Source organism: Cavia porcellus, unplaced genomic scaffold, assembly GCF_034190915.1.
Source record: "Cavia porcellus strain 051 isolate PalLab524CR breed Dunkin Hartley unplaced genomic scaffold, mCavPor4.1 scaffold_18, whole genome shotgun sequence".
NCBI classification, from domain to species: domain Eukaryota; kingdom Metazoa; phylum Chordata; class Mammalia; order Rodentia; family Caviidae; genus Cavia; species Cavia porcellus.
In genome coordinates, this window is record NW_026947501.1 from 63,903,163 (window position 1) to 63,917,427 (window position 14,265).

Here is a 14,265-nt window from a genome sequence, read left to right on the forward strand (position 1 = left end):
TATTTATTCCTAAAGAACTTTAACTTTTAATTGTCATATACTACAGACATAATTTCATGATTGATTCCACTACTTGTATATAAGTATATATGTTTGGGGGCTAGGGATTTAGCTCAGCGGCATAAGCGCTTGCCTTGCAAGCAGGCAGTCATGAGTTCAATCCCCGGTACCGATAAAAAGGAAAAAGACAAAAAAAAAAAAAAAAAGTATATATGTTTGTATGGATTATATAAAAAATTATGTGTGTTATATGTTTAAATATGCTCTATATTTTAAACAAGTAAAATATGACCAAGATATGGAAATCATATTTATGGAAGATGCTCACTGTAACAATATGTATATGACATAACAAAGATAAACTTTAAAAATTTGTTCAATTTTCTTCATATTTTCTCAGATGACCAGCTTTTTTTTTGAACAGAGACAGATCTCCATTCTAATTCTAAAAACCTTCCTAAGAAGCAAAAAAGATTCCAAACCCTATTTACATTATACTTCAGTGTTCTGTTTCTTCTCAGTTTTCTTTTGTTTTGCTTTATGTTGAAGACCAAAGTACCTTACCTTCATCAATATCTGGAGGAAGCCCACCCACAAAAACTTTTCGAGAGAAGCGTTCAATTCGTTCTCCGTTTTGATGAGCTGAGTAACACGTGGGAGAGTTGAGAACACCGACTTGGTCGCTGTGACCATCATCCAGCAGGCCATCGTCTATTGGAAATAGGGATGAACGACCTAAAATGTAAGTACAGACCGAACCTGAGTATCAGATCTAAAAAAGGATCAACTCAAGCATAAAAATTTCAAAGACAAACTCAGAGGCTTAAAAAATAAAGACAACACAGGTGTTAAAATTAATAAGAATTCAGATAGTATGTGATTTTAATTACTGGGATCAAGAGAAAAGCAATCTGGAGAATGACTTTTGAATAAACACAGCTACATAACAATTATACTTTGAAGGAAACACAAATTCCTTTCCATTTTTTTTACAGACAGCAACAAAAATCTGATGTACAGAGAACAGCTTTGATATGCTGTAGGAGAATGCTTAGAAATTGGAGGCAGAGAAGGAAATGGCACAGACTGAACAGGTAAGATATAACTGAAAAGCATCTGCAGACGACAGAGAGTAAAGATATGGTAATGACTACTTGCATACAGCATCTTGGCACTTGCTACATGTGTGCCAGTTCTATGAAAGTGTAGATGGGGCTTCTCCAATGTGCAAAATGCAAAGTGACATCCCTTCTAAGACCCTGGTCTCCATGTGACCCTGCCCTTCAGAAGTGCACCTTTACACGGGGCGTACCCTCGATAAACCTCGGATGCAATCTTGTGACTTCAACACTGCAGGGATCACAGAGAACATAAAATGATCTAGTAAAGGACAGTCTCCTGTCCTTAGAAGACGCACACTTAGAAAAGGTAAGGCTGATCGATGTTATTATAGTACATTATCTGTAAGAAAGCATCAAACAGTGTCAGAGGAAGGAAACTGCAAGAATAAGGTGGTCTCTCCAATAATGTGTTAAATCGCCCAGCGATACTATATTTTGTATGTGTAAGGATACACAAAGTCTCTGAAGGTAACAGGGTCAGTAAAGTTGGGTAGCAGAAGGACGCAACTAGAATTTTGTTAAGTACAAATATCAAATGAAAACTGGTGCTTAGAAACATATTAGAAAAAAGGAGGAACAAGAATGTAGACAGGGGCCTGGGGATTTAGCTCAGTGGCATAAGCGCCTCCTTGCAAGTAGGCAGTTGTGAGTTCGATCCCCGGTACCGATAAAAAGGAAAAAGACAAAAACAAAAACAAAACAAAACAAAAAGAATGTAGACAGGGTTTTTCTTTCAAGATTAAGTGAAGGATTTGGGGGGATACAGAGATTAAGGACACAATCTACAGAATATGTCTTAATCCATAAAGTAATATGCAACAAAAATGTCATTAATATGTCACTGTATTTAAAAATACAACATATAAAGATGTGGTATAAATGAAGACTATCAAAATATGCTATCTTGGGGCTGGGGATTTAGCTCAGCGGCATAAGCGCATGCCTTGCAAGCAGGCAGTTGTGAGTTCGATCCCTGGTACCGATAAAAAGGAAAAAGACAAAAAAAAAAAAATGCTATCTTGTTTTTAAGGGGTTAAGGGGTTAGGAGCAAAAAGAGGTTTCTCAGGCAGACAATGGATGTAAGAACGTGAACTTCATAAGAACCACAGGGAGAAAAGCCATATTTGGTATATAAAAAAGGAATTCTTTTATAGATGCTCTAAAAGATACCCGTATTCACTGAGTAACTTTGTTAGCATCAATTTAGCTTTCCAAATATTTTGCTATTTGAAATAGAGAGGCCTATGGAAATAAAGGTCAACATTCTTTGTGACAGATGAAAAGAAATCCTGCAACATGAAATTCTACATTATCTGAAGTGCTTGGGTCGGCAGTGTTTCATATACTGTGGCTTTGAGCTGTTCAGATTTTGAATTTTTAGATTAGGGGTTCTCAACTTGTATTTTTATTAAATAAAATGAACCTCATCAAGATCCATTAAAAATGATACTGTAGATCATCCAGTTCAACTTCTTAAAATTAGATTTTCTCTGTAAAATTGTGGTTTTAAAAGGATGAGGCAAAGAAACGACATGTACACTAAGTTTTTAGGGGGAAAATGATGACTCTAGATGCTACGCTTATTTCAGCATTGACAACACCTTGGAAATGGTTTTATGATGAAGTGTCCTGACACATAAACTTAACAGTCACTGGACTCAATTAACCAAGTCTAAAAGACTTTTATGAGGGAAAACAACCAAAGAAATAAAATATACTTGGAATTTAAACAGAAATATTGAATGCAGGGACAAAAGAAATCACAATAAGCAATGCCAGAGAGGACCCTAAAACTAACTTAAGCTTTTTGTTAACTATATAATATTGTTAACATATTTATGTTACAATTACATTGCAATAATCATACTAGACTATTAGTAGTGTATTAGGGGTACTACAACTAAACACATCTATAACCTGTTCATCCCATTTCAGCTGATCAGAAGATATAAAAGAAAGGCTGAGAACCTTTCACACAGGAGACCCCAATGAGAGCCTTCACTTCTGACTGCCTTCTTCCAAGAAACTGTTAAAACCACAGATTTCGTACTCATTTAGAAGAGAAGTTAACAATGTCAATCGTCAACAACAAAAGACTACTTTTTATCTTGCCACTTATTTTTCCCTGTAACCCAAATTAACGACTATAAAAAAACCCACTATTTGAGTCATGTACAGTATACTTCAAACATACTTTCTAAGTATAGTGTATACATATTTTCAGGTCTTGTACTTTGAGGAATAAAAGTGTTATAAGAGAAATACACATAAATTCTGTGGGCGGGATGCAACAAAAGCCACACAAAGGAAGATTTACAGTTTTAAATGCACTTTACGAAGCTACAATCATCTAAATTCTCTAAGTTTCTGCTACAAAAGGATTAAAAAATAGCAAATTAAAAAAACTAAAATTAATGATATAGAAAAGAGACTAGCATTAACTAACATCAATAAAACCAAAGTTGATTCTTCAAAAGCTTATAAAATTAACATTTAGGTAAAGCTCATCAAGAGTAAAAGAAAATCAAATTACCAATGTTATGTATAACAAAGGGAACATCAATAAGTATAAAATTTACAGACAGTAAAAGACTAAAATGAAAGGATTATAAAGGATGATTTTATGCTAAGAAATTTAACAACCAGAGAAAAATGAATAAATCCCTGGAAAAAAATTAATCTTTTAACACTGGCACAAGAAGAAAAAGAAAATTTGAATAGTTCTATTAAAGAATAAAGTAAAATCATGACTTGAAAACAACTCAAAAGCAAAAATCCTTCCATTAAGGAAAACTCTAGGCCCGGGCAGCTTTACTGGTGAATTGCTCGAACAAGACTTATGAAAAAGAAGTAATGATTTTAAATACCTTCTCTTTCAGAGCATGACAGAAGAAAAACTTTCTAACTCATATCCCTGATACTAAAACTTGACAATAACATTAAAAGAAAAATCATATTCCAATATTCCTCATCAACAAAGGTGCAAAACTCTTAATAACATATTGGCAGAATAAAAAATACACAAATACTGGAAAACACATCATAAAAGTGGAATGCGCTGCAAGCATATAAAAATACTGTGGCATTATTTGGAGTCATCAGGAAAATACAAATTAGGGCTGCAATGAGACACTACTTATGACCAACCAGAACAGATAAAATCAAAAGTCAGTGATCTAAAGTCAGTTTCATAATCTTTGGACTGTAAGATAGGCAGTTTCTAATAAAGTCAAACACACAATTGTGCTATCAACCAGTCATTCTACTCTTAGTTATATGTCCAAGGAAATGAAGGTGTATGTCCATCCACCTAATCACAAAAAAGTACACGAGTATTCATGGGAGCTTTATAAGCTCCAAATGGCCAATGTGAATGCCTTTCAATAGGGAAACGGATAAAATTGTGGTATATTATAAAATGAAATTCAACTGAAGGGAGGTAACAGAGTAATTTTGGTGAAAATCTGCTCATACACACATAAAAATATAGGACTTTTCACTCCTTCTATAAAAACTGTTGCTATATACAATAAAACTATATCGCGACTTTCCTAAACTGCAATGGCCATGCTCGTGGCTGCAGGGTGGACAGGCAGCCTTCCCCGCAGGTCTCTGCGCAGTGGCAGGCCTGGGCTTAGGCAGGAGGCAGCTGCTGACACTGGAGGCTACGCTGCCGCCCCAGACATTAACAATCCTGCTTGGCCTTTCAGGCTTTAGCCTTATTCCAGAATCTCAGAGTAAACACATCCCCAACACATTAATGGGGGAGGCAGGAGATCAAAAGAACATGTGGAAACACAGTCAATGTCTAGCTTGAATCTATGCATGGTTCTTTGAATTCAATACATCATTTTATAATTTACTGAATATTGTTACAAAATGCATAAAGTATAGAAATAAAAGATTAATATGAATATTCTTCCTTTCTTTTAGGATGCTAGCAGTCAAAGGTAGATAATCTACCAGTGTGATGATCTGATTTTTATTTAATATGCAAGGATTTAAAATTTATCAAAGAAACAGAGGTAAGTTCAGGATAGATCTCCCTTGAGTACCATTTGTTTAATCACACAGACTCACCGACCAGTTGTGCTGTTCCAAAAACTGAGACTACTATGCACTTACTGCTTAAAATATCTTACTCCAATAATAGGCTTGTCACTTTTCTCGTAGTGGATAACTAAGATACTTAACATTAATCTATTATTTTTAGACATTAATGTCTTTGCAAATTTAATTTCTACATATATTTGCCTTGATAAAGCTCATTAAAATGTTGTTTCCTTTAAAATTTGGTGTCACTGAGTGCAGATACACAGCGGTCTTTTGAGGAAGGGGAGAGCAAGGCCGGCGGCTGCTCTTCTTTAAATGGCTAGAAAATGCAGACAGTGGGCTTTGCAAGCCACTACGCACTTTGCTGCAGTGACTCAACTGAGCCACCACTGCAGCCCCAAAGCAGTCAGGCGAAACGGAAGCAAATGGGTAAATAATAGCTGCATTCCCATAACTGTGTTTAAAAACAGGAAGTGTGGCCTGTGGGACACAGTTTGCCAATCTTTGGGACAAAATATTATCCTTGCATTTTTTCAAGCTTTAAAGATCCTGCCCATTCTCTGACAATTACTGAAACTATGTATCGAAGACTAGGTATCAGATACATAGTTATGTATTAATAATTCCTTATTAATGACAGCATGCAATGCTGGAATAAATCAAACTTTGATATGAACTTCCATATTTTGCCTCATTTTAAAATTATTTCTATATGTAATCTAGTAAATCAAGCTTTGAATTTAATCTGGTAGAAAAGATTGCTTTCTGGGGTTTAGTTCCACTAAAATCCATTATTTCTATGACTCAAAATACTCCATACAGTTTTATTCTTTTTGGAGCATAGCATGAAGACGATTAATAGAGGATTAAAGGGACAGATTGTGATACTATAGTATTTTAAATTGAGTGAAAGAGTTTAAATTACACTTCACACCTCCCTGCTACCTCAGACCAGTGTGTGCACTCTCAGAACGCAATGAAAACACAGCACAAACAATGAACAAAGAGCAGCAGCGAAGGCGAGGCAGCTTCCTAGACGCTACGGTCAGCTCCTTCCGTGTGTCGTCCGCACTCCCAGTGCTATCTCCCAGCAGCTCTGGAGGAGCAGCACTCTGGCTCCCTAGAGCACAGACACATCTCAGCAGCATTAAGTAATAGGCTACTGTTACTAGTTTATTATTAAAAGCTAGTTTATTTCTAGCAAAATTATGTCAATTCATTGTGACACATCTCATATGAATGAAAGATATGAGATTGTGTTCTAGAAAGAAAAATGAATAAATGTAGTTTCTTTGATGGATCCAATCTATAACACAAAGCTCAAAAAAGGAGACCTTTGGTAGTTACACATTCCAAAAATGCCCAGAGAAGCTTAAACTAAAAAAAAAAAAACAAAAAAAACAAAAAAAACAACTACTACAGTAATGCCACATAATCTCAGAGGAAAATTCAGGCATCAGCCTCTTCTTATATGAAGCCAAATATGTGTGAAAACTGTCAGATCTGTCTTAAAGGAAGCTTTCATCCTGACCCCTTATACCATGCAGGAAAGCCTCCCTGGAAGCCTGTTCTCAGTCTACTGCCCTTACAGGTCCTAGAGGACAGAGACAGATAAGAAAGAATAGTAGCAAACTCCTATCTAGAAGGGGAAGCAAACTGAGAAGGGGAAGAAACTTTGGTTTTTTTCTTGCTATATAATCGTAGTCTGTGACTTGAACTGAGATTTAAGAAGGAAGTTACAGCATTGCTTTCTGTTACCTTCTACCTAGGAATGTACTAGATCATGATATTTACACTGGAGCATGCCAAAGTAAACATGTCACTAATGGTAAAGGACCAAAAGCGTTTAGCAAGAACAGAATCCTAAATTCGTCCACCAATGGGAAAAGGAGCTAAAAATCAGACTGGTAAAACACAGGTCATTTCAAGAGACATGGAGCTCCATATTTCATAGTGAAGGAACTTAGTCTACAGCCCTAAAAATAGGCACTAAGTCCTAACCTTTCCCACCCTCCTCTCAGCTTGCTTACAGCAGTCTTCAGTAAGTTACTCAGCCTTGGCTTCTTGAGTTTCAGTCTCTTCTAACTTTTTTGTTAAAAACATAAGAAGCCAAAGTTTCAGTCAAGCATTTAAAGAAACAATTCCAATTATGAGGCTGAATCCAGATGGGCTGAAATATGAAAGAGGAACTACGACTTAAGAATCTAAAATCCAGTTTGGCTTTTCAGTGGTGGCAAACAGTCTTGCTTGTTTATTTTCAAAGTACACACACTTGTGCCTGGGTGAAAAGAAACTGAAGCACTGGTACGGTAACACAAAATCTGTCTCAGAGCATTCTGATTACTCCATGGCTTAACAAAGATTCTGGGGACCGAGGAGAACACATCTTATTCAGTGTGGCACAAATAACCAGAAGTATGTAAACATCACGACGACTGCTTACTTAGTGGATTGTCTAGCAGTGTTAAGTTACTTTGGCTTCCTCTCATTCTATTTTTCTCCTTCTCAATGTCTAGACATGAAAAAGAGAGAGGCAAAGTTTTAGTCACAGAAAATGGCAGTGGCTCTGCTAGGGAGTCCAGTGCTACTGCTGCATCATGTAACCCTAGCTTCACCCTTAGGCTGCCAGGACACTCAGGGAGCCCTGCAGTGTGTGTCGTGGTGGTGGAGGGGGGATATAGGTGTTAAAACAGAGAAGACTGTAGTCTTAGAAGACAGAGAAAATTAGCATTATGATTATTACTAATCAGTGTTAGTAGTAATTGACTTAGCATACATGCTTAGTATATATGCTGAGTCAATCTTAGAAAATAATCTACAATTATAAATTATGTAGTTTATTTAATTTTAACAGTTCAGAGACTGGAAAAATCACATTGCATGTCACCTTTATTTACAGAGACAAATTTGTGCAACAAACTATAAACAGTAGTTTAAGAGATACAAAAATAGTTTTTTAAAAGTTAAAAATTTGGATGTAGTTTAAATAGAACAATTTTATTAAGTAGTCATAATAAGTATGAAAATATACCTTAAAGTTTAAGAGTTAGAATTAAAACTTTCATAAGTGCTCATATGAAAGCTTAACTCTCCTATGAGCTTTCAGACATTGTATTAATTATCTGGAATAATTAATCCCAACACTGATCAGGAAAACCCAGTTAGAAACAGTTACACCATAGCAAACAGAAAAGGATTACCTCGTCTTCGCCCATAACTCCTTGCTGCATGTAAACAAAGGAGAAATTGTAAAATGTCAGAACTAAAAGTAAGCCCACACGTACAAATATTTGTGATATGAAAGACTATGTGGGCACACGGAAATTAGTGCTACTTTTAAGAGCTATGACAATGACGCTACATATCATTTAAATGATGTTTTACCACTAACAAAGCACTTTCATTACAGACATGACACATGTCATGTGAACTATATATCAGAATGTACACAATTATTCGCCTTCATATTGAAAATTCACAAGTAAATATTTGCTTCATTTTATCTTAATAGGAATATACAATTTTCAGTTAAACAACATCCCAAATATTTTCTCAGTGAATGAAAACAATCTAAATTAAATTCTTAGTTTTCAATTCATGCTATTCAGAAAATTATTCGAACCCAATCTCTACTACACAAAACCCTCCATGGAAGTAGTACAGGAAGACATAAATGGATGATAAACTACTACTAAATTGAAATTGTGAAGCACGTACAGATAAGAGGGGGTGTAAAAATATCAATGCCTCTTCAAAATTGCTAAGAGAAATGGCTAGAGATATACTAGAGTTAATAATGCTTTTCTTCTTCAGATACATGTCTACTTCTGAGACTCCTATGCAGATTACTCAATGTCATCATAGAATAACAGTACATATGTTAAGTACTGTAAAAATATAAACTATCTTATATTACTAACAGTTTAGATCATTACTAAGGAGAAAATAATATGGCAGTTTCTTTTTCATAAGAAATTACAGTTTGATAATATCTAAAATTTAATTTTTTATAAACCCTTCCTCCAATCTGAACATACAACAAATATTTTTATTCTAGAAGTAATAAGTAAAACTAAGGCAATAACCTAACAATGACTGTTAAACAATTAGCATCTTAGCTCCTATTAATTGATTTTGTTTGGACCTGAAAATAATTCAATGTTGATCAAATGAAGTAAAAATTTATACTGAAAGTTGTTAGACATGTAGTTTATCCAAAAGTATAAGAGTTCAAGATCAAAAGGAATCATTTCACATCATTAAATATGTTCTCTTATAGAAGTTTTATAAAGTATGTTTTTAATTTTATATTGTTTGTAAGATAAAGAAAATGACTATAAGGGGAAGGAAAAAAGTAGTATTTCCTCTATACTAAACAGTAAGAAAAACAGACTTATCTGTTCTTATACTTCTAAGAAGTCAATAAATATATGGTTTATATCAAGTTTTTTGAATGGGTGACTTGATGGGCATCTGTTGCACTGGCCTCTGTGCTCTCATGACCTCAGGGCCTGGCCTGGCACACAGATTCCATAATTTACCTGGCCAGTGGAAGTAGTATTTAGAATTTTATAGTCTAAGAGTTATAAAGGCCTTAAGAAAATGTCTCACAGTGCTGGGAAACTGACTATGGAAAATCGGATTGATAAAAAGTAACTTTAATACAGCATTAAAAATAGGCTACAGAAGAGCAAACTTCCTGAGCCTGCAAATAGGCCCAATGCCTGTAGATGCTTCACAAGTATCCTGCGCAAGCAGGAGTCAGGTTTCCTTCTCATCCCTAAGTATGGCCTAGGACAGGACTGCAGTGCAAGTTTGCTGCAGGGAAATTCATTCATGGATGTTCTAGACTAGCGGGTTAAAGACGTATAGAGCAAAGGAAACGATCTTCATCAAGGTTAAGGCCAAGAGAAGAACTACTATAAAGTAATAAAAAAGCAAAGAATTCTTGGCCTATTTGAGAACATTAATGACATCATAACTTGTTTATGTTCTTTTACTTTTAGCTACAGGTACTCAGTATTACAACAGTAAAAATTTCACCTTATTCTTAGACTGGAATATGCAATTACTTAGAAAATTTCTTCTATTCTGTCCTATCTGTAAATAGCTATTCCATTTACTGAGTAACTCTCAGTAGGCAAGTCCTTACTTTATCATAAATAAAACTAAGGATGAAGCTAAACCATGTAAAACATTTTTTCCAATCTTCTACAATCTCATCAAACAATGATGTTTATATTCAGTTTTCTATTAGTGTTTCTATGTGAATTTCTGGGTTATGTCCCATTCTAATAGTGAATGACAATATTAGGAACTCCCAGGATGTAAAGAAACTCCTTAAATGACTACCATGATTTTAAGATTTCTTAAGTCTGCTTTTCTAACTTGGAACATTTAGGAAAAAATGAGGGAGGAGCATCTTGTATAAAAATCATATTTACAACAACAAACTTCACATATATTTATTTTATAAAAGCATTTACCTCATTTGGCAAAAATGCAGAACTACCTATTTAATACACACACACATATATATATATATATATATATATATATATATATATATGGATGTATTAAAATATATTATAGGTGAGTGCATTTCCTTATGTATTGAAATGTGAGAATGTTCTGAGAAAACCTGAAGACTTCTCCTTAAATAAGGAGTTCAACTGACTTTATAATTTGGTGCTGGGTTCCCACTCATCTTTTTAGGTTTTAACCCACAGCTACCAAAAAAAAAAAAAAAAAAGGAGCAATCATAATATTCTGTCTAAGGATTCTGTGCGTTTAATTACTGGCTCTCACCTACAGATATGGCAGCCAAAGTTCTGCACCTGGGGGTAGGGGACAAGCAAACAGACCACCAGGTAAATTTGAAATGAAGGTTAAATTTCTTTTGGTAAGAAACTAAAGAAAAATTTCTTAAACTTGAAAAAACCAAGAATAGATAGAAAAATACACCCACTGCTCCAAACAATCTTTCTCAAGATTCAAAGGCTTAATTATACCTCAATTTTACATTCCCAAGATAAATAAACACACCTCGCTCCTTCACCTATTAACAGATCACGAATTGACTCCAGTGAAGTTATTTTGGTCATGTCATTCATTATGCCCACCTATTATTTATCCTCTGGAACCGCTCTAAATAGCTTAGAGGAATGAATTCAGTCACGTGACCAGTCCACCCACCCAGGCGGGCAAGATGCCGCTATGAACAGAAGAGGCTAAGTCAAAGGGAGGGAAGGTAAGATACGCAGGGTTTCACAGATAGAACACACCAACTGGCCTCAGTGTCTGTGCTACCATTCAGTACTGACTGCTGCTAAGCTGCTGGCAGAAATGCTGATACAAAATGTGGTCCTGGATACTTGCTTTAAAGCTAGTAATATTAGTTATGCACGGAGGGTAAATAATGCAACCAACTTAGCCAACTGCCTGTGATATGCTTTAAAGACTTCACTAATTTAAACAGTGATCATAGGCACTATAAGATGCCACACTTCCTCTAATCTGCCGGTAATATGAGATAAACATTTAGGAAAGGCTGAGCACTGTACTACCAGCATTTAACTCCCATACTTGCCTGGGAGGTAACACACTCAGAATAGAGCTGACTCATATGTATTTAAAAAATGGCTCAAAAAAATTTCCTCTTCCCTTTGCCAAAGTCTCTCCTAAATGACATTGATGTCTACCAAAACTATTTAAATTCTTACTATTTACTACTTCCTTATTCCACGGATATACCCAATTACGTGACGCCTGCTTCGTCTCTCAACCAATCTGAAATAAGGCTTTTTTCCTGTTTGAATCCAATTGTTTCTCTTCCTGACCTCAATCCATTTGGGCATCCCAATTTCATTATCTCTCGCTCTCTTGCTCTGCTCCCCTGCTGGCAGAGCTTCACACAGAGGATGGCTGCTGTCTGCGCAAGCACTGCAGCCCCAATGGCAGGCAGCCGAGCGCACTCACGGAATTCTGAAAAAGTACTTCTGGCCACAAGATGTAACTCTTACCTGAAATAAAACACCCTTACATCTTATTATGAAACAGTTTTCAACCCAACATCCATGTTTTAATAAAGATTTCTGGCAACTGACAAAATCAGTTTAACAGTCAGTATAACCAAAAATCTAAATTGGAAAGACAGAGTCTACTAAGCTTTTGCTTACACTTGACAATCCACTGTGATCATCCTAGCTTTCTCTCCACTCAGCAATCTAACAGCGTCTGTTAATAATCTAAAACAATTATCTCATAAAGTACTTTCCTTCAAATGGACTTTTAACAAAGGATGCAAACTACATGCAAAGATGAGTTTTCAATAGAATTGCTTCTTACAGAAGTTAAAGAGATTCGTGAATGTTCTTTACTTACCATATAGAATGTTTAGGGAAGAGAAATCAATACATAAATAATTTATTGTTACCTAAGTCTGTTATTAGTTCATAAACTAAGTCAAGGGAATAAGCTCTGTTTAGTTGTGTAGTTTCAGTTTCCACAGGATCATTTTTAGTGAGTCCAGCTATGTAGTAGAAAAATAGCTGAATAAGAAGCCCCTCAGTGACACTGCCAGCCAGCCTAGGCTGCCTTCATCCAGGCTTCCTTTATCCCAGGCCAGGGACAGTGCACTTCTCGGAGCTGGCAGTGATGAGCAGCTGGCTGCAGCGTGTGCCAAAGGTTTGCCACCGCTGGTCTGCGCTGTCCTGTGGTACACCGCTCAACACATAGGCATCAAGGGCTGAAAACACCACCAGTCTCCTGCCCCAGCACTGCTTGTTCAGTTTCCTCTGTCAATCCCAAATCCTATCTACCTGACGATCTCCGATCTCCGAGGCAGCCTGAGCCTGATTCTTACCTTCCTGTCACTACTGTCATCTTCACATGGTATCAGTTCACACGGTCCAGTTATTTCCAACCTTCGCTCAACTTCACTGCCATATTATTTCAACAAAGTTTCATAAAGAGAGAAGACCTAAGCCATTCTAGTAACATTATATATTTAAAAGTAAATATGATTTCTATGTCTTATTTTCCTTTTCTAACTAACCTATGGATTTGTGAAAAATAATTTAAACCTCTATCCCTACTCATACCCATGGAGGTGCTAAGTACTGTGACACATTAATATTTGACCAACAGAAAACAAACCTTAGTGGAAGTTTATTTGCTAACTGATGAACTTAACTTGCAAACTTTTTAGTTAGAATATATTAAATTAGTGTGAATAATGTATTTACAGATTCACAAGTATACTCTCCAGTTAAATGTAAACACAAGTGCTTCTACTAAGTAACAGGTTGTAGATACGTTGCAAACTTTACTTAATTCTCATAGTAAATCTTGATATTTTATATTTCCATTCTACAAGTGGGAAAACTAAGGTAACATTTAGCTCAGGTCATATCTCATATCTTAAACTGGAAAGCTAATATTCCACAAGGACTACACCCAAAAATCTCCCATCACTGAAGTAACTCATATCGTCACAAATGCATGTCAATGACTAATTTACAGCCAGAATTGACCCAGATACCTAACTCTGCTCTCTGCAGAGGGATAGCTACGGCTTTGCTCTATTTATTTTCTGAGATAAGGTCTGGCTTTGTTGTCTAGACTGGTCTCGTACTGACGGCTTCAGCAACCCTTCCCTCTCAACCTCTGAAGTAGCTGGGACTACAGGAGTTTACACCATGCTTGGCCTCAGCTTTATTTTTATCCTTACAAAGTGATTAAGTTGTGTGCATCAGGAGAAAGTTTCAAGAAATACGCATTTAGTTATCTTTACCTAAACCAGTAAGAAATGCAAAAGGTTTTTATAACACTTACCATTTAACATCAACAGATTGTCAGTTCCTGGATGTGGGTAGCTCAATCGACCTTTGGAGAAACAGGAAAGAGGAATTTGAAGATTAAGGAGCTATTTGAAAAGCCAAAAAAGGGGAGGGAGCTGTGTGGCTAGGGAGGGTAGTGACAAATAATACTGAGCACAACCTTCAAAGAAAAACTAAAAGTTTAGGTCTAAGTGTATTAAATAAATCACTTTGAATTGAAAACAAAATTAACAACCAGTCTCAGTTCCTAG

General features: G+C 35.8%; 1 protein-coding gene across 2 annotated transcripts in view; it reads right to left on the bottom strand.

Moving 5' to 3' along the window:
• Cpeb2 (cytoplasmic polyadenylation element binding protein 2) overlaps nt 1-14,265 on the bottom strand; it is a 58,767-nt gene that overhangs the window by 16,337 nt on the left and 28,165 nt on the right. The window contains exons 5-8 of one of the 2 annotated variants that reach the window (XM_063230152.1): nt 14,010-14,060; nt 8,375-8,398; nt 7,618-7,686; nt 565-735 (exon numbers count right to left, since the gene is read on the bottom strand). In XM_063230152.1, coding sequence (XP_063086222.1) covers nt 565-735; nt 7,618-7,686; nt 8,375-8,398; nt 14,010-14,060 — 315 coding nt within the window. The remainder of the gene's footprint in view (nt 1-564; nt 736-7,617; nt 7,687-8,374; nt 8,399-14,009; nt 14,061-14,265) is intronic. The other variant, XM_063230153.1, reaches the window with a different exon arrangement.